Source organism: Thamnophis elegans, chromosome 4, assembly GCF_009769535.1.
Source record: "Thamnophis elegans isolate rThaEle1 chromosome 4, rThaEle1.pri, whole genome shotgun sequence".
NCBI classification, from domain to species: domain Eukaryota; kingdom Metazoa; phylum Chordata; class Lepidosauria; order Squamata; family Colubridae; genus Thamnophis; species Thamnophis elegans.
In genome coordinates, this window is record NC_045544.1 from 90,141,554 (window position 1) to 90,161,287 (window position 19,734).

Genomic DNA, 19,734 nt, shown 5'->3' on the forward strand with positions numbered 1-19,734 from the left:
ACTGAAAAAAGGAATTTATGACCATTTTTCACACTTCCTCAGAGTCACGGGATCAAAATTCAGACACTTAGCAACTGACATATTTATGACAGTTGCAGCATCCTGGGGTCGTGTGACCTCTTGCAACCTTCTGACAAGCAAAGTCCAAGGGAAGCCCGATTCACTTAACGATCATGTTACTAATATAACAACTGCAGGGAATCACTTAACAGATGTGGCAAGAAAAGTCGTAAAATGGGGCAAAGCCCACTTAACAAAATTGTGGCTCAATTCTGGTTGTAAGTTGAGGACTACCTGTGCAGAATTTCAAGTGTGTGCATCATCATTATTTTTTAATAGTTCATATCAAAACTGATCCTTCACAATCAAAAATGTAATATATTGTCAAGCTGCAGGATATTGTTTCAAATTAAAAAAATGATTTTCGTTTGTTTCATTGTGTCCCCTTTATATTGATCGATTGCATTATTTTTTTTACAATAGTCGGTCGAATGTTGTTAGCACATAGCTGTGAATAAACATTAGTGCACAGTAGCCTTACTTTTTCTGTTTCATAAGAAAATAACTTGCATCTTTAGGAAGATATAAAGTATCTGAAGTATAAAGTCATTTACCTTTGACTAAATAAGGTGAATCAGTCCTGAGTCCCTCTCAGTTGTCAAACAAACAATTATTTAACTATTTTCAAACAGATTCATGAAAGCTGTTTTGATATAAGTCAAGTGTAATCAAGCAAGATGATAAACAGTATGGTAGAACATATAAAATTCAAATGTCAAGTGTTCATTTTAAGAAAAACCAACAACAGTCAAGAGAGTAGAGTTTAAAATGTCTGGAAATTTTAAATCCTTATTATACATTGTATAATTCATATTAAAGTGGTGGGTTTTTATTCTTAATTGTGAAGTCATTTGGAGAGAGTGGGAGCTACAACTTTCATTACGCACCCATCACACTTTCTATGGAAGATTATTAAAAAACATAAGCATTCAAAAGTTGCCATGCTTATACATGTTGAGGGTTTATTATCAGATTTATATCTTATAACAGGGCAGGCTTATAGCTTTGTATATTTTATTCTATGTTGGTGGTGTTACATTGATACAAAATCTGTCTAAATATTCAGCAAAGAATATTGAAGGATCAAGTATAAGCCTGGCTTTGGGATATCATCTTTCAATTCTTGCCCTTTTTCATATTGCAAATAAGGGAATAATTATCTACTTAAAAATATGCTTATGATTTCTGAAAGCATACAATAAAACATCACAAAGAGGCTCAGAGAACAGACTCTATTTGTGCAAGACTCAGTAGAATCCTGGTTTTCTTCCAACCTATCATATGCAACTGAGGACATTCAAGGCTATTATCATTAAGGGTCTCTATGAAACCAGAGATCTGTAAGAATGTAATTTGACTGGACCGAGGGAGAAAGGAAAAGCAAGAAGAAATCTCAATATTGCTTGTGCCCTTGCCAAAGAATTAAAAGACGCTTTCATGCACAGGTATTGCTCCTAGAAATATTGGGAAGCTTAAGTCTACAAATTCCAGTTTTTTCAACTGTGCAGACCTAAACAGACTGCTTAATTTGATACAGTGGTATAATAAATGAAGTTCTCTATGAACTTTTGGTCTATAACTAGGTAATTTGTAATTAATCTTGCAGTTCATCATTGTAAACATTAATATATGTTGTTAAGAAAGTGACTGGAGTTCTCATTTCCTGTGGCATATGGTAGCATGCTTTTTTTGGGGGGGGGGTGTTTCTCTCTTACTGATTGCTGACTAAACCAGACGACACAGAAGTTTTGTAGAATAATTTGTGCAACGTCTCATAATAGCAAGCTCCACTTGCAAACAGCTGGCACATGGAGCTTCATAAAATGCAAGATACCACTTATGAGAGCAACTACTAATAGCTTGATAGGAAGATGTGGCCCGTCTTTCTAGAATTAATCCACTGATGCGATTGTAATTAAAAGGAATGTACAGAATGACTACATTCTTTATACTTTAATATTTGATAAATATCTGCAAAGTAATATTTTATAATAGCCGTAACAAGACATTTAGAATTTCAATTTGGTTAAGTCAACACATTGAAGTGTGAGATGATATACAAAGTTTATTAATACTAATAAAAACTGGTGGCACAGCAGAAAAAGCAAGACATAAAATAAAGCACCCTAACTCTTACCATTATTGTTTTCAACATGGAAACCACACTGAAAGTATGAATTGCTCTATAGAAAGACCATAAACTTTAAATACGTAGCATGTTTGTAACCAAGATTAGGAAACAGTTACTCTACAACAAAAACGGTAGTGCATTCCAGCCTGTATTAAACAAAGCTTGAAAACGTCTGTACCAGAACTGGACTTCACATAGACAGTTATAGAAAGTTAACACCAATCTTGAGTAGTTCAAAAATGCTTCCATTGATTGTGCTGTGAAGCCAGGTTTTTTAGCAGCTTTCTCCATCTGGTGACCTATTAGAGAAATCAGCTTCAACTCCCATAATTCCCCAGAATTGAGCCAGCCTGCTCAACAAAATTACGGAAGTTCAAGTCCAACTTATCGAGGGAAACACCAGGATTGGAAGGCTGATTTTTCTAGAATGTGTTTCCTCATCCTGTCTGATTCTAACTCAAACTCATCTTCAATTAGAAAGATACAAATTTAGATACATAAATGTGAAACTTGTCCAGTTTAGTGAGAAACGTTCGATATACATGTGGGATATAGACATCTTTTATTTTCACAAGGTATAATCCTGGCAAGATGAGTCACTTTTCTTATGCCGTGGAGAAACTGTTGTCTTTGTAGGAGATGGGGAAGCTGTACCAAATACTTCAGAACTTCCTTCTACAATGTTTGGTGAGGACACCACAAGATGCGGTCCTTTCTTTCTTCCAAGGAAGCCCCCTCCTTCAAATCCACTCTTCCTTTTGCAGTCTGCTTTGGTTTCATTGTCTTCATCGTTTCCTCTTTTTTTCAATTCTAATATGCTTTCAGACACTTTCTGAAGTTCTGTTCCCCCATCTGGCACTCTGGCCATTCTTATCTCAAGTGCTAAAGCTGAAGCTTTTTTGTCAGTTATGTTTTCACCAATTCTTTTGCCTTCTGCCTGTACAGGACTCCAGTTGCAATTCGGAGGAACAGCTTTGTCTACCATGGTTTTACTTAAATTAAAAGGTTGAATTTCCCTGTAGCTGTGAAAACTTTCTGTCCGGCGGGCTCTGGCTAGTAAGGGGCTCTCCCGATATGGCCTTATGGAGCCATAGGTAGCAGTTTCGTGGATTGTTTCCCGGTGCTGTAACTGGAGGCTGAAAACATTTAAAGTTTTTTAAGTAATTAAATTAATAAATTGAGCATGTCAAATTGAACAAAATTTACTAACTAGAAATTTGGATTATTTTTATTTCCATGCAAAAAATCATAAATTATTCATTATTGCTTGGGATCACTACTATATGGAAAAGCACATTACATAATTCACACAGTCACACCCTAGGAACTCTTTATACAATCTCTATTCTGCACAGTTTGCAAAATATTAGAGTATTAACTTTTAAGTAAACAGCGGGATAAAATGAAGTTTTATACAAGGAAACATCTAGCTTAAATCTTGGCATCCACCTATATGCAAATGTAATTTCTAAAGCTTACCTAGAGCCTGATTCACGCAGTCGGCTTTGCTGGACTACTGAAGTAGCTGGGCTGATATTGGGGGTTGCACAGCGAGATGTGCTTAGATCACACTGATCCAGAAGTTTAAGCAATTCTTCTTCAGTAGGACCACCCACATCTTGGGAGACAGAAGACAGATCCATATATACATTAAGAAACTATAACAAATTTACTTAACATCTGTACCTAATATGCACTAAAGAGTTTAGTATACTGTCTTGGTAGCATAATTCTTTAATGCCAGCCAGAGTCACTTGCCTGTGTGAGAGGCAGTTACATGATATAGACAGAGGGAGGGAGGAATGATAGGTAAGTAGGTAGGCAGGTAGGTAGAGATCAAATAATCATCTAATTATTCACAATCAGTTTGCAATAATTCTCCTTTTTCAAGATTAAATTTATATATTTACAGTTTGAGAATAATATACAAAAGGTCAAAACAAAATAATAAAAATATGGAAGAAAGACACAATCACCACTTCAAAAAAGAACTAAAAATTAAATAATAGAAAACCGGAATCAATTCAAGCTCTATTGAAAACATTCAAGACAATTACCTTTTTCTTCACTTTTATTAACCATATCCATTGCCGTAGTTAGGTCCCACATCTGAATACTGCCATTAACATGCCCTGTGAAGAGGTAACGCCGTGGTCTTGAACCCATTCTGCTGGATCCCTCACATTCACGCACAGTAAAGGAGGAAATTGTAGTACAGTCAACTGCCTGAATTTCACATATCCTGTTGGGGGAAAAAGACTCTTTGTTTGTATAAGACTCTTCTGTTTTCCAAAGATTAGAGATTGTTGTTCAAGCAAAGAAACCCTGAACCATCCCTGGGTCAACTATGAAAGGGAAAAGTTCTCAAATGATTATTCTATATGCTTCTGTATATCTCTGTATTTATTAAGCTGCAAGTTGAACAGTTTATTGGACACAACTAAGCATTTTCAAAGTGTATCAAATGTCTTTGAAATTTGTCTCCTGGAATCTTAAACTCAATGCTATTTGTCTTTACAACATTCTTTGAGGCAAAAAATGTCTTTCCTTTAACTAAAAACTAATTCCATTACAGGTTAAAATAAGCAACAATCAAAAAGTTATTGACAATTTAGCATGGGACAGCATTTCACACAATTAACTTACACACTTCCATATCAAGGTTTATAAGGCATTTGCTTAACAGAACTGTCTGAACTACCATGTTTTCCCCAAAATAAGACCTTACTGGAAAATAAGCCCTAGCACAATTTTAGGATGTTCTTAATATAAGCCCTACCCCAAAAATAAGCCCCCGTTTAAGATTGTCAGCCAGATGGATGCATTTAGTGCCATATTTCCCCCCAAATAAGAACTAAGTGGAAAATAAGTCTAATACATCTTTTGGAGAAAAAAATAATATGACCCCATCTTATTTTTGGAAAAACATGGTAAATACAAATGAAAAGGATTTGAGCTGAAACAGCTTTAGCCTGAGATGCCCCTTTGTACGGTACTCAAGTGGTCCCCAACATTTCTGGCCTGGTGGACTTGCAGTGGTGGCGGGGTGAGCAGGGAAAGGGTATGGTTTCACCTATGCACATCACTTTCACATAAGCAAATTCATGCATACGTGCATGTTCTTGCCCACCACCTTCACAGCCCAGTTCCAAATGGGCTACTGTCCAGTACTGGGCTGCGGATTGGGGATCCCTGCTATGCACAATTTAATATTTACTTGGATGTCAAATTTCTCATAACAGACAGGTATGTATAAGCATTCTGAAATTATCAATGTTTTTTATAAAATAGATATTTAATGTAAGCATCAGTTTTGAATTTAAAGTTACTGGGAAAATATGATACTTGGATAGGTGAGATCATTTTCTTTTTAAACAACCTGTAAGTAAGTAAGTAAGTAAGTAAGTAAGTAAGTAAGTAAGTAAGTAAGTAAATATGCATGCAAATTTACTGGAAGTGTTTTTATTCTTTCTAAAATGCACATATATTTCACAGGAATTTCAATAGGCACTCAGAAACTACTCAGTGTCTACAGTCTATTCTAAAGTTAAGCGATCACCAACTTTTCAGTAAATTTCTGATGGATGCCAACACATTATTCCTAAGTACTGGCACAGTGTTAGTTGTCCAACCATCCCAGCAATGCTTATGGGTGGCTTAAATATGATGCATTGTCCTGTCATCGGGAATGAATTTTAATTCTAATTTCTAAGCCCCAGAAGCAGGTTCTTGGACCCACAGCTGACCTTCGACCACCATCTGACGGCTGTGACCAGGGGGGCATTTGCCCAGGTTCGCCTGGTGCGCCAGTTGCGACCCTACCTGAACCGGGAGGCTCTCACAACAGTCACTCGGGCCCTTGTGACCTCTAGGCTGGAATACTGCAACGTGCTCTACATGGGGCTGCCCTTGAAGAGCATCCGGCGACTTCAGCTAGTCCAGAATGCGGCCGCGCGAGTGATTGTGGGTGCACCTCGGTTCGCCCACATAACACCCATCCTCCGCGAGCTGCGCTGGCTACCTGTTGATCTCCGGGTGTGCTTCAAGGTCCTACTTACCACCCATAAAGCCCTTCATGGCAGTGGATCTGCGTACTTGAGAGACCGCCTCCTGCCAATTACCTCCTTGCGACCTATTAGATCGCACAGATTAGGCCTCCTCCGAGTTCCATCTGCCAGTCAGTGTCGACTGGCAACTATGCGGAGGAGAGCCTTTTCAGTAGTAGCTCCGACCCTTTGGAACGATCTCCCCGTGGAGATTCGTACCCTCACCACCCTCCAGACCTTCCGCACAGCCCTCAAGACCTGGCTATCCCGTCAGGCCTGGGGATAAAGATCGTAATCTGTCCCCACCCGAATGATGAATGTTGTGTTTTATTTTTACTTGCACTGTTTTTATGTTTATTGTTTTATTGTCTTGCATCCCCCTCCCTATAAATTGTAAGCCGCCCTGAGTCCCCTCAGGGAAAAGGGCGGCCTATAAATAATAAACTAAACTAAACTAAAACTAAACTTCTTGCCCTGTCATCTATGAATAGTTTGGCCCTGTTGCTCCTGAGGAAATGGGACAGGATCCTAGGGAGTATGCGCGCAAGCACCTGTGTTTTAGATCCATATCCCACCTGGCTTGTGAAAGCTTCCCAGGAGGTGAGAGGCGGGTGGACTCTGGCAATGATTAATGTGTCCCTATAGAATGGGGTAGTGGCTCAGCACTTTAAGGAGGCTGTGGTCTGCCCTCCTCTACAGAAGGCATCGTTGTATTTCACTCTGTTGGATAATTTCCAACCTGTCCCCCAATCTTCTCTTTTTGAGAAGGTTGTTGAGAAGGTGGTGACACGACAGCTCCAGAGATTTCTGGATGAAACAGATTATCTCGACCACTACCAGTCAGGATTCAGACCTGGTATTGGGACAAAAACAGCACTTTTGGATAATCTCTGGCAGGATGAGGGTAGTGCCTCCATCCTTGCTCTACTTGACAGTGGCTTTTGATACCATCAACCATGGTATTTTCCTACAGCGGCTTTGGGAAATGAGAGTGGGAGACTTTGTGCTATCCTGGTTCACTTCCTTCCTCTGCGGCTGCTGTCAGTCAGTGTTGATAGAAAGGGAGAGATCCAGCCCTCGCCCACTGCTTTGTGAGGTTCCACAGGGCTCGGTACTCTCTCCACTCCTGTTCAACATTTATATGAAGCTGCTGGTAAAATCATCTGCCACCATGGACTGAGGTATCAACAATATGCTGATGAAACTTGTGTGCCTGTTATGCCCTTTCTTGGACCAACAATTCCTACTCACAATAACTCATGCCCTAGTATTTTCCATCTTGACTATTGCAACACGCTCTACATGAGGCTGCCCTTGAAAAGCATCCAGAAGCTCCAGTTGGTGCAAAATGCAGCGCCCCGCATGGTTTTGTGCAGATCCTAGTGTGCACATGTATCACCTCTCCTGCGAGAGCTGCATTGGCTGCCAATTTGCTTCCAGGTGCAATTCAAGGTATTGGTTGTCACCTTTAAAGCCCTTCATGGTTATCTGAGGGACTGTCACTTGCTGGTCCGATCTGAGAGGAGAGGCAGGAAATGTTGCGGGTCCCATCCCCTAGGGAGATACACCTGGTGGGACCCAGAAGAGTGGTAGCTCCCTCTCTCTCTGGAACAGCATCCCTCCAGAGATTAGAATGGCCCCTACTCTAAGGCACTGAAGACCTGGATGCAGGATGGAGCTCATTAAATGGCTCATGTGATGTGCTGTTGCCAGCGTGGGGATTAATTTTATTATATTATATTATTTTTTTGATTATTTTTATTAGTTTTATTGTTTTAAATGAGGTGTTATATTCTGTAAGCTGCCTTGAGTTGCCATGTGCGAATAGCGGGCAAGATAAATTCAATAAATAAATAAATAAATAAATAAACAAACAAACAATTTGGGCAGATTCTTAAATGGGCCTTGTATTAAGAGTATGCAAACTTTGATGTGAAGCAAACATAACCACTTTGAGAGTTGAAGCTACTACATCGTGGCGCTCCTGAGAAGTGCTGGGCATACTCAGAAGTGCCAACAATCCCTTAAAAATAGTGTTAGATAGCGAAATAAGGGCACTTTCCTTTTAATATCTCTTTAATTTTAATTTAAAGGGATATTTATTGTCTTCTGCAATATTGGTTCTCATACTGGATTTCATGTTAACCTTACAACCTCGGCGTAGGGTCTATTTTAGCTGACATTTTTCAGGCTCTGTGAGGCACTCACATGGCAGACTGCTCTTCTTGCAACATCTCACTGGGTAGAATATTATGGTAATATCACCTTGCCTGACAAGAGAGGCTTTCATCAGGTAAAGAAAATATTTAAAAAGACTTTTGTTTTTCTCTAAAGAAAACTTGGCATTTCCCAAGTTTTGAGATTAATATACCTCTTTTTTTTAAAAAAAAAAGAAAAAGGTCCCCTTTCTTAGCCAAAGGAAAGGGGTAACACACTTATTTTTAGGCCCTTAAAGATTTGCATTAAAATATGATAAACTTGTTAGTCCCTTTCTTAGCTTCTTGCTTCATATAAGAGCAGGGCACATAATAAAAATGATTGGTATTATTACTTTTGGAGAAAGCAGAACTTAGCTTGATTTTTTTTTTAAAAAAATGGTAGTGTCTTGGAGCTCATGGTTCACTTCCTGCAAGGAACTGCAAGGCCCCTGGTCTTGATCCATTGCTTAACAAGTATTTGTAAGTGGGAGGGGGTTGTCTTTTAACTGGCTCAGCTTTGTGGAATTGGCTAGCATGCTTCAACTAACTTGCTTCAAATGCAGAATACTACAGTTGTCAGTCTTTGGGGACAGAGAACAGAGATGCTGGATTTACCTGGGGAAAACAAGCTTCTTTTTGCTTTGACTAGCTTTGCTTCCATGTGGTTGTGTCCTGATTGCATGGTCACTGACAAAGGGATCTTTTGAAAGCGGAAATCAAATGTTGTGACTAAGGAGCTTCATCTCTTACAAAGGGCAAGAAATAGTACGCTTTTCATCATCTAACTTTCTATTTACACATGTATGAAGAGGCCAATTGCCATGGCAGCTTAATTAAGAGTCATCTCTTTTTATTCCAAAACGGATGGATCCACAGTAGTTCAAAACAAAATGTGTAAAAAAAAAAGATGTGTAACAATTGATTGCACATACTGCAAATTGCTACCATGGGAACAAATAACCAATACAATTATTTCCAGGATAAAATGCGTATATAGGAATGCGGGCTTAATTAACGTAGAAGACATGTGTTGATTAGACTATTCCATAGTAATCAAAGAAAATGAGAAAAGAAAGAGGTCAAAGTTTAACAGGCTATGAATTACTACACACAAATTTATCCTAATATAACATTAATTTTAATAACTATATCCCATTTTTCTTTTTAAGCCTGGCTAGAACATTTAATCATGGTGATTTATAGTATATTATAATATTCCAATGTAATATTATTCAAGTGATAATGAATCTTCTAGCCATATTATAGCTATCTACTGTTATTTGCTTTAAAACTCACAAGTTGTCAAAAGGATAATCTTGATGTTTGGAAAATGCACTCCTGATTAATTTCTCCAATGTTTGCTTATGATTTTATGACATGAAGGTAGATACAAAGTAGATCCCTTCTATTAAAGTGTTCTTACTCATTAAGAAAAGATGGGCTGCTTCTCATCGCACAGGTTTCTAGTGGGGGAATAGCTCAACGCTAAAGTGACTGCCTTGGTTATATTAGCCATATTACTCTCTTTAAATAGTACCCAAGTTTTCAAAAACACTTTGGCTGCTCTTTCCACAACTCTGGATTTTGTTTACTTTGAAATGGCCTGGCAACTCATTATATTTTTAATAAAGGTAGCAATACACACTACCCTATGGAAGGAATAGCACTAAAATAAAAGATATAATTAAAGGTCTATTAAAACGTAAAAGCTAAAAACAAAATAACAATACTTTCCTTTAATTCAGAGAATTAAAAAATAATAACCTATTTCCTGAATTAATTAGTAGCACGGTAATTGCATCACTTACCTTTTTCCAGTAGAAGAGAGTCTCACAAAAAGTTTGTTGGTGATGGGAACAACTTTTTGGATAAATACCTGTTGATCATCACGCTCACCAAATGGACCTGGAAGAGACCACCAAATAAAAAGCATTGATGTTTAGCTGTATACAAGAGTTACGTGAAATATTAAATAAAGAGTTCTGTGCATAAGTTGATAATCACTCCTGCAAAAGTTCTCAAATAACTACACCAAAGTGCAGATTAAAATTTGATATTGTCTTCCACGCACTAATCTTTTATGCTTCTCTACACCTATCTCACACTCCCATTCCTCCATTTTAGATTTTCATGTTTGTACTTTTTATAATTATAATCCCTACATTTGTATAACTTGTTTTTGATGTTTATTTTTATATCCTTTATATCCTATATTTAGATATTTTATATTGTTATGCTTCTTTGTAACAAATGTACTCCCCACCCTCTCTCTTTATGCTGACCTGATTTAATATTTGTCCTACATGGAGAATTTGGTGACTTTCAAAAAAGCCTTACCGTATATACTCGAGTATAAGCCGACCCGAATATAAGCCGAGGCACCTAATTTTACCCCAAAAAGCTGGAAAAGTTATTGACTCGAGTATAAGCCTAGGGTGGGAAATGCAGCAGCTACGGTAAATTTCAAAAATAAAAAATCAGTGTTATTTGAAACTCAAAGTTATGTTTATTCAAGGGACCCGCTTAATTAAAGTGTTCTATAATATCAGTATGACTTATAATACTGCAAGTCTGCAATATTAAAATACTTGTATAGGGGATCCCCGGGATCCCCCGAAGAGATCAAATCACAACCAGTATGCCACCTTCTTGGTATATTGTTTTTATTTTCACTGAGTTTTTTAAAATGAGCATTATTTCATCCTTTTTTTCTTTATGTTTGATTGGTATCTGCAATTTGTGTTAATTCTGTTCATACATATAATATAAATGAAAAACCCAGCTCTCTTAAAAAATATTTTAAGTTCTTTCTGGTGCTCCCTTTTAGAATTGGCCAACTAATATTTCTGTTCACCCAACTAATGTCAGGCAGAGTTAACTGAAAAAGTAATTTTTCATGAAAGGACATTTTCCTAGGATTTTAATTGTTCTTACTGTCAGATTGCTCGTTATTTCCAGCTTGAGTCTCCTTCTGACAAGTTTCCATTGCTTCTTGTCCTGTCCTCAGGTGCTATTGCTGCCGCCGCCTCCTCCTCCTCCAACAGCACCAGCACATTTGCTGCCCAGCGCTGCGGCTGAGGTGAAGCCGCCAAAGCTCCCGCTGGCGCCCCCGCAGCGTTGGGCGGATATCCGGCAGTGCTGTTGGAGGAGGAGGAGGCGAACCAGCCTGCCATCGCCGGCCACTGCCAGCCCCGCCGCTCTTCCCACCCCCTTCCAAGCCCCACAGTCCAGCGGATGGAGCAGCGAAGCCCCGGGGCTTCGCTACTGCTCCCCGCATTTTCTGCACGGGGATCCCTTGGAGAGGGGATTCCAGCCTGCCATCGCCAGCCACAGCTAGCCCTGCCGCTCTTCCCACCCCCTTCCAAGCCCCACAGTCCAGCGGATGGAGCAGCGCTGGACTGTGGGGCTTGGAAGGGGGTGGGAAGAGCGGCAGGGCTAGCGGTGGCTGGCGATGGCAGGCTGGAATCCCCTCTCCAAGGGATCCCCGTGCAGAAAATGCGGGGAGCAGTAGCGAAGCCCCGGGGCTTCGCTGCTCCATCCGCTGGACTGTGGGGCTTGGAAGGGGGTGGGAAGAGCGGCAGGGCTAGCGGTGGCTGGCGATGGCAGGCTGGTTCGCCTCCTCCTCCTCCAACAGGCAACAGCACTGCCGGATCCAGTTGTAGACTCGAGTATAAGCCGAGGCGGCTTTTTTCAGCCCAAAAAGTGGGCTGAAAAACTCGGCTTATACTCGAGTATATACGGTATATGAGTGTTTGCCAATTCAGTATAGCTGAGTTGAAGGAATAGGCATGGACAAAAGATTCAGGTTTAATATCCCTATGTGCCTACTCTTTCTTTGCATACGGAGCATGAAGAACTAATAGGAAGAAAGGATTTTAGTAACCTTTAGAAAATAGGATTGGTATACCTGTCCACATCCCTACTACGGGCAGGTGAAGATCTCCATAGGGTTTGTGCCCTAAACCATTATTCTCATAACCACAGTTTACCTGGAATGCTTCATTTACCTATATCATTTCCAGAAGAGTAACTTCCATGACTCTCAGTTTCCTCCAATGACAAAATTTTGAATGATGCCAGAGGAGTGGATCCTGGCTGTGTTGAAATCATTCCTCTAAAACGTGTCACTGTCCATGTCCGGACATGATTATTATCAGCACACACTAGAGGGGAAATGACCATAAAAAGAAGCAGAGGTTATAGTTCTAATTTTACATCACACCTAAACCAATTGGTATTTTTTAATAATGATAGTAAATCTTCCCTTTTCTAGTGTTGACAACCTAGTAAGGAATGTTGGATGGGTTCAAGGTTAATTCTTTCAGCCCTCTCAAGAAAAAAATAGCAGAGTCTGAGACTTTTGAGAGAAGAAAAAAAAGAATACTGTGATACAGAAATCGGATCAGGAGAACTCTAAAGCTGCAAGAGATGCAGTTATGCCCTTCAATGGAAAAAGGAGGATGATACTAGCTAGTAATTCAATTCACTGTCTTATGATGAGTGCTACCTGACAAAAGGAAGGATCAGCATTGTGAAAAATAAAACAAAATAAACTTCTTTTTCATTTAGGGTTAGGATGCTTTTATGGCTCACTGAATATCCACACCGCAAATTCCATATAACTAAGAAATATAAATGGAAGCTGGCCTTTATGCGTATTTTATCTTGTTCTATTTTTTTTCTTTTGTGCTTTAGAAATATTTTTAAAAAGGAGAACATAGAAGAAAAAAGTTATGAAGTCATTTAGTCTGACAAGATTACCTGATACCAGATGTTTTTCTGATAACATGATCTTTGTAACAGGGCTACGGTGAACTGTGAAAGTCTGGAAAAGTTGTGGTCCTGAACCAACTGTTTCTGGGTGTTGCACAATTACACGTACAGCTCCAGAGCTTGTGCCATATGCAATCTCGATCCAATTGCCACTTACGCCTATACAAAAACATGAGAAACAGAAATGATTTTAGTAAATTATATTCGCCCAAGATGGTGCAGGCTTGCTGTTGAGGAAAGATGTGGTGTCTACATTTAACTTTACAAGATTATTTCAGCAATTATTGCACTTATAGTTCACAAGTAGCACTCTTCCCATATATTATGCATCATTTAAAATATTGAAAATACTGTTGAAGGTGCAAATTATGTACAAGACAAACATTTTTATAACCATACATTTCAACCTTTACCCTAATAAAATCAACACAATTAACTTATGAATAGGAAAAACAATATAAAATTAGCAAGTGACATTTTGAAATTCAAGATTATTATTTTTTAAATACTGTCAGTTGAGGAAAATTGTTTTGAAGAGAAGTATACAATTTTATCATATAGCAATAATAATAAATCTCTCTTCCAAGTGCTGTAGCATTGAGTATACTAGCACAAGGGATAGAATGGTATTTCCAAACGCATAAAATTCATAACTGAATAACAGTAAGATGCATTATCTCCATAATTTTCTTAATTCTAAATAAGTCACAAATACGTTGTGTATGGATAACTAAAGAACAGAACCGAAGCAGCATTAAATATTTTTAAAGTTGACAATAGGATGGTTTGACAATATCATATTCAGGATCAATTCTATCAAGATAGTACAAACTTGTTTTGGGTGTAAGGTAAACACTAAGTGCAGTTATGGCATCATTAGAAGGATCGTGGTAAAGCTCCGTCACTAGAAGATCATTATCTTTCATTCGTAATGGAAATTTTTGCATATCTGCAAAATAAAGACATATATAAATTGTTTTAGAATGCCAAACAACCATTTCAGGTCTTTAAAATCTTTACAACAAAATTCCTGAAATAATACTTTTAAGAGATAAAAGTAAAACCTCCATAAATCAGCGGTCCCCAAACTCTCTGGCTCCACAGACCAGCAGCAGCAGTGGTGGCAGTGGGGAGGGTGGAGGGGTGATGTTTCTCATGTGCAACTGTCCCACTCATGCGCAAATTGTGAGCGTGCCCAATGGTTCCCAATGGACCATGGACCAGTACCAGTCCGTGGACAAGAGATTGGGGGACCCCTGTTCTAAATAACCCATAGGATTGTTTTTTGAAGTTAATTCTCAAAAGTTAGGAAAGAGATTCTTGAGCTTACCAATATAATATATGGAGCCATTGTTGCAGCCCAGCAGTAAGAATGATCCTGCAGTATCATAGCTAGTGATTGGGACAACATCTTGAACCTAGTAAATAAAATAAAAACATCAACTTTCAATTTTGTTTCATATGCTTTGGTATAGCACTACATATTAGCCATATTATCTAAAAGCATATGTTTTATTAAGATTAAACTGGAGCAATTTAAAATTTATACTACATTTAAAGATGTCTTTTTCACAATTTTCTTGTAAAACCTCTGAAAGAACCCTTATATCACAGTGTTGCAACAATTATTTTCAAGTTACTGAATAAATACTATGACACAATAATGTGTAAAAGCATGAGTGTTAGGAAAATTGTGTGTCTCTATGTGTACATTCATGCGTGCATATACTCACTGCAGACAGTGAGAAATGCTAGAGTTCCAAGACAGCAGAGAGAAACATAAAAGATGCACCATCTTTGGGTATCAATACAACAGCACCAGATGCCCAAGAAAGAGCCCAGGCAGAATGAGTCAAAGTAAGCTGGATAAAGGGAGACTACAGTCTAAAAGATCTGGCTAGATGAGCTGGGAAGAAAAAAATGGGAAATGTTTTCCTCCCTCATCTGCAGTCTCAAACATTAGTTGACACACTGGTAGGTAGGCAGACAGGAAGATGTCAGGAGTGGGAGATGTCAGAAGGAGAACAACTGTGCATAAGAGGAAAAAGCCCAGAAACCTAGAAAGGAAGCACTGATGGTACTCAGAAAACCCAGAAAGCCTTGAAAAATAAGATGGAAGCCAACAGAAGAAAACAATTCTCACTGAAATAGAGGACAAAAGTTATATTGTTTCAGAAAAGGGATGAGGGGAATAAAATCTGGAAGGAGGGGAACCATGATAGGCAACTTCCCTTTTAAGATAACAGACCTCTACCAGGCTTGGGTAAATGAGGCCAATAAAGGAGAGGACTGCAAACTTTTGAATGAAATCAATGAGCAAGTGACTATGGGAGAAAGGAAGTGATTATTAATACAGCCTAATTATATAGAACTAAAAAAGAAAGAATAATAGGATAAAGAAAAACAAAGCTCCTAGTTTCGACTGCTATATTAGCTTTTTAAAAGTAGATTTTTAAAAATATTTATAAAATTACTAAGTTGAAAAAGGCCATTTGAGCCACTGAGGTCAATTTCCTAATTGGTTCTTTTATCAAATGGATGTTGTATTTTAGAAAGATTTCCCTAATATTCAACTGGAACTTTATTTCTTTATTTCTAATTTGATGCGATAAAGTTATTTCCTATAATCTACATTTACTGATGCAGGATAAAGATGCAGTTGCCTTTTTAGCAGTTATTCATATTACTAGCACATAATCAACTTGAGATTAACTATAATTCCAAGACTGTTTTCACATATACTCTAGCCATATCAGCAACACTAATTTATACCTTTGTGTTTCATTTGTTTCTTACATTAAGAACTTTGAATATTTCTCTGGAATTTCATTCAATTATTTTTCATTTCACTTTCAATTATCATTTTATTTTACTGTCTTGTAATTGCAATTTTGTAGCACCTGAAATTGGCAAACATGCCCACTTTTGAACATTTAATATATTATGCAAATAAACTAGGCCCAAAATGTTCTAACTACTTTAACACTATTTGAATACCAGATTTTGGCTATGCTCTTTATGCTACCAGGATTTTGCTTGAGAATGAGCAGAGTATCTCAGTTTACTACCCAAATCCTTAGAATGAATTATGCAAACTTTACCCAAAAAACCCCCCAAACCCTTTAAAAGGGATTTCAGCTATATTCAGGAGATACTTGTAAGATTTCAACAAATAACAATTATATCACTTGGTTTCTTGAATTCTCCCTCTAGTACTTATTACCATGACAATCACTTATGTGTAAAATCAGGATTTATTCAACCAGTGATGTGGTATCCCAAGTCTATGCCTTAGGTCACTTTTGCCTCTTGAAAATTATACGACAGTCTCTTTGATTTCCTTAGTTCTTTACACTGAGCTATAGAGACAACCATCTGGTTGTGTTACCAGGTTTATTTCTTGCATGAATGCCTCTTAGTCTTGAATATAACCCAAGAATCTCTATTTCCACTGTCAGAATGCATAATGTATAAAAATTGCACAGCATTTGAGAACAGAAATATAAAATAACTACCTTTGAGAAATGATGTAGCATTAGTTGAGAAACTTTCAGGTAGATGATAAAATTTCTAAATTCATCAGGATTTTACACAAACATAATTTGGCTAACGATGAAAAACCTTTCTGGTTACTGAAAGGCTCAACAAAATTGGTTAACTCTACCTCTTCTAACAAAACAGCAGAGCTTAAAACTTCTTCCTGTCCCATGGAAGAAACCCTTCCTTTCAGCAGCATGCATAATTTATTATAGCTGATTGTAGTTCCATTTTTCATTTATTAACTAATTCACTAGCAAAATAAAACTTTGCCCACCAGTAAAAATATTTGGGAAATGAAAGAAAAATGTATAATAGCAAACACAGAACAGTAGTTAACAATTTGACTCTTGGTCCCTCTTGAAACATCTCTTTCCCCTTTTTGGTAGATCAGTGACAAGGAAAGTATTTCATATTAAGTCCAACTACTGTTGTTATGATAAAAGATGAACCCAACATGCAACAGCATTCCCAGAAATGGTTAACAGAAGTTAAAACAGACTATAGCAAGGGTGTCCAACTCGCGGCCTACGGGTCAGATGCCTCACACTCTGGCTACCCCACCCTCATTTTAGTGCAGGGGAAAAAAGTTGTGATACATCACGTTACAATATGATGCCACGCATTTGACACCCCTGCTCTATAGCATCATGTGCCCAATAATTACATCTGCAAAGGTAAATCTATCTACCTCAGAATGCTTCATGAATTTAGATGGTTCAGCTCTGATGTTGCCTTGTATCTATTAGTGGGATTCCCATTTTAAGAGTCTCAACCACCCCTGCAATGAGATGAATCAGTTCCAGAAGAGATCTGCCATACATCTGGGAAGGTGATATTATAGCAGCATCCCCTGGTTGCTCATCCTCACAGATATGCCTTATCCCCAACCACCTACAGAACAGATTCACTTGCCAGGGGTTTCCGATTCATAATAGCCACATTCTTGGACTTCCTTGGGTTTCTCCTTCTTCCACTTTTTTCATTTTTTCCACATGAGCAACCTCACCTGATACATCAATAAATCAATAAAGCTGAGAGGGTTGGCTGCATTGCAGGGAAACTTGCTGCCTGAATTGCTTAACTCTTCTGTTTTGCATCATTGTCTCCAGAAGCTCTTCTGCCTCTTGGATCAGCCCATTTACGCATCTGGGCAACTGCTTTAGACTGAGTGCTCCTGAGTTCTAATATTCAGCTATCATCCTGCCTGTTGGCTGCAGCTTGTCTTCAGCAAACCAATTAGATCACTAGGACAGGCATAATTTGCATCACATCTTGCTCTCTTTCCTAGACTACCTTCTCCTCCTCATGTATATTTTGTTTTTGTCCCTCAAGTTGGAGCCAAGAGAAAATCTGTGGGAAAGGAATGGTCACTTATACAGAACAGGAATAAGTCTTAAGCTCTGCTTTCCAAATTAAAAATAAATAAATAACAGGAGTCAGCTCCATCTTTGGCAAACATCTTTCCTGTTATATAGAATTAATTTTCTTGCAAAACGATTTCAGCTGTTGCTAGCTGAATGATAAAACTTGAAAATTAAACATTTACAGATATTTCAGCAATAGTAAAGTATATTAAAAAAGAACAAATATGCTGATAAAAAGTTGATTTCATTTTTTTTTAATACTAATAATGTACAGGAGCAAGCAATTCTGTTCATATGTACCTGCCAATGTTGAGTCACGGCATTCCATACTCCCACTTTTCCTGTGTGACTGGTGGCTACCAACTGGTTACCAATGAAGAAAAGAGCATCTACTGGGACTCCAAGACTAAAGATTCCTATCAGGAGAGACAATACCACACATAGATGTATATTAAAAGGACAAAAGGGTCTAAGACATTTTAAGTCAAAATAATGGCAATATCCAATTAAAAATGCTTTTGAAAATGATTATATTCGTAATCATTGCCTCTCTTACAATATATTTAATTATAGACTGTGGTATAAATACTTATGTCTTGGTACATAGCCATGACTATGTTTCAGCTGAGGCTACATCAGCTGACTAAGATAGGATTTAGGATTCACTTATTTTGTTCTTAGTTATTTGATTTAGAGGTCAGCCGACTCTTCAATGATTCCGAAGAGGTTATAACTAAAAAAAAAAAAAAAAAAAAAACCTATGTCCAAAGCATCCACAAGCAACCAGAAGACTGTAGGACCAACCCTCTCCCCAGAAACTATAGGTGCTCCTTCTATCCTAAGGTCTGAGAGAACAACCAGACTTTTAATCATTCCTGGAAATTTGTTAAGGTGGGAGACATCCAAATCTCTGGGGGTGGGGACATCATTCCATAGGGCAGTTGCCATGAGAGAAAAGGCATGCTTCCACAAAATTGCTTGGATTCCACAAAATGACACTGTTTAATTAACATTGTTTAAGCATGTCCAGTCTGTCCATGTCAAATAGGCAGAAATGTTTGATGACAGAATGGCCCCTCAAATAGTCAAGCTCTAGTTTAAAAACATTCAAATTAAAATATAAAGGATCTTATGTTCAAATACTAACATTGTGTTAGCCACTGAAAATTGCTAAAGTGCTATTTGATAGAAATGCAAACACGCTCAGATTTATGTATGGTTGGGTGGTCTTTTATCTTTTCTATCAAAATCTACACAGAAAACACCCCTATCTTTAAACTTTATGAAGGAACAATTAACAACAAAAAAGTGTTGTATTACTTTAAAATAAAGGATAGCAGATTCTATGGTTTTGGCCTGTAAAGAAGAAGTCTGGTACATAAAGTGACTTTAAGCGTTCATTTATTCTATACTTAAAATATTTCACATTAACATGGAGAAATCTTAAAATATATTAAAATACATAGTGCAAGCTACTCAGAATTGTCAAACTGCACAGACTGAGTCTGTTCCAGGAGAGGTTATAAATGAATATCAAATAATAGTACATGCCAAATCATTTTTCGGGCCATATGACCTTCCTTGAGGTTTTATTCTATTTTCAGCAGCATACATAAAAAGCA

General features: G+C 37.9%; 1 protein-coding gene across 2 annotated transcripts in view; it reads right to left on the reverse strand.

The window, feature by feature from the left end:
- Positions 1-624: 624 nt before the first annotated feature.
- The window catches only part of KCTD3 (potassium channel tetramerization domain containing 3), a 37,749-nt gene continuing 18,639 nt past the window's right edge, over positions 625-19,734 (reverse strand). For both annotated transcript variants that reach the window (XM_032216208.1, XM_032216207.1), the window contains exons 10-18: positions 18,413-18,528; positions 14,539-14,626; positions 14,041-14,157; positions 13,197-13,367; positions 12,443-12,598; positions 10,244-10,340; positions 4,249-4,433; positions 3,671-3,809; positions 625-3,327 (exon numbers count right to left, since the gene is read on the reverse strand). In XM_032216208.1, coding sequence (XP_032072099.1) covers positions 2,760-3,327; positions 3,671-3,809; positions 4,249-4,433; positions 10,244-10,340; positions 12,443-12,598; positions 13,197-13,367; positions 14,041-14,157; positions 14,539-14,626; positions 18,413-18,528 — 1,637 coding nt within the window. In that variant the 3' untranslated portion in view covers positions 625-2,759. The remainder of the gene's footprint in view (positions 3,328-3,670; positions 3,810-4,248; positions 4,434-10,243; positions 10,341-12,442; positions 12,599-13,196; positions 13,368-14,040; positions 14,158-14,538; positions 14,627-18,412; positions 18,529-19,734) is intronic.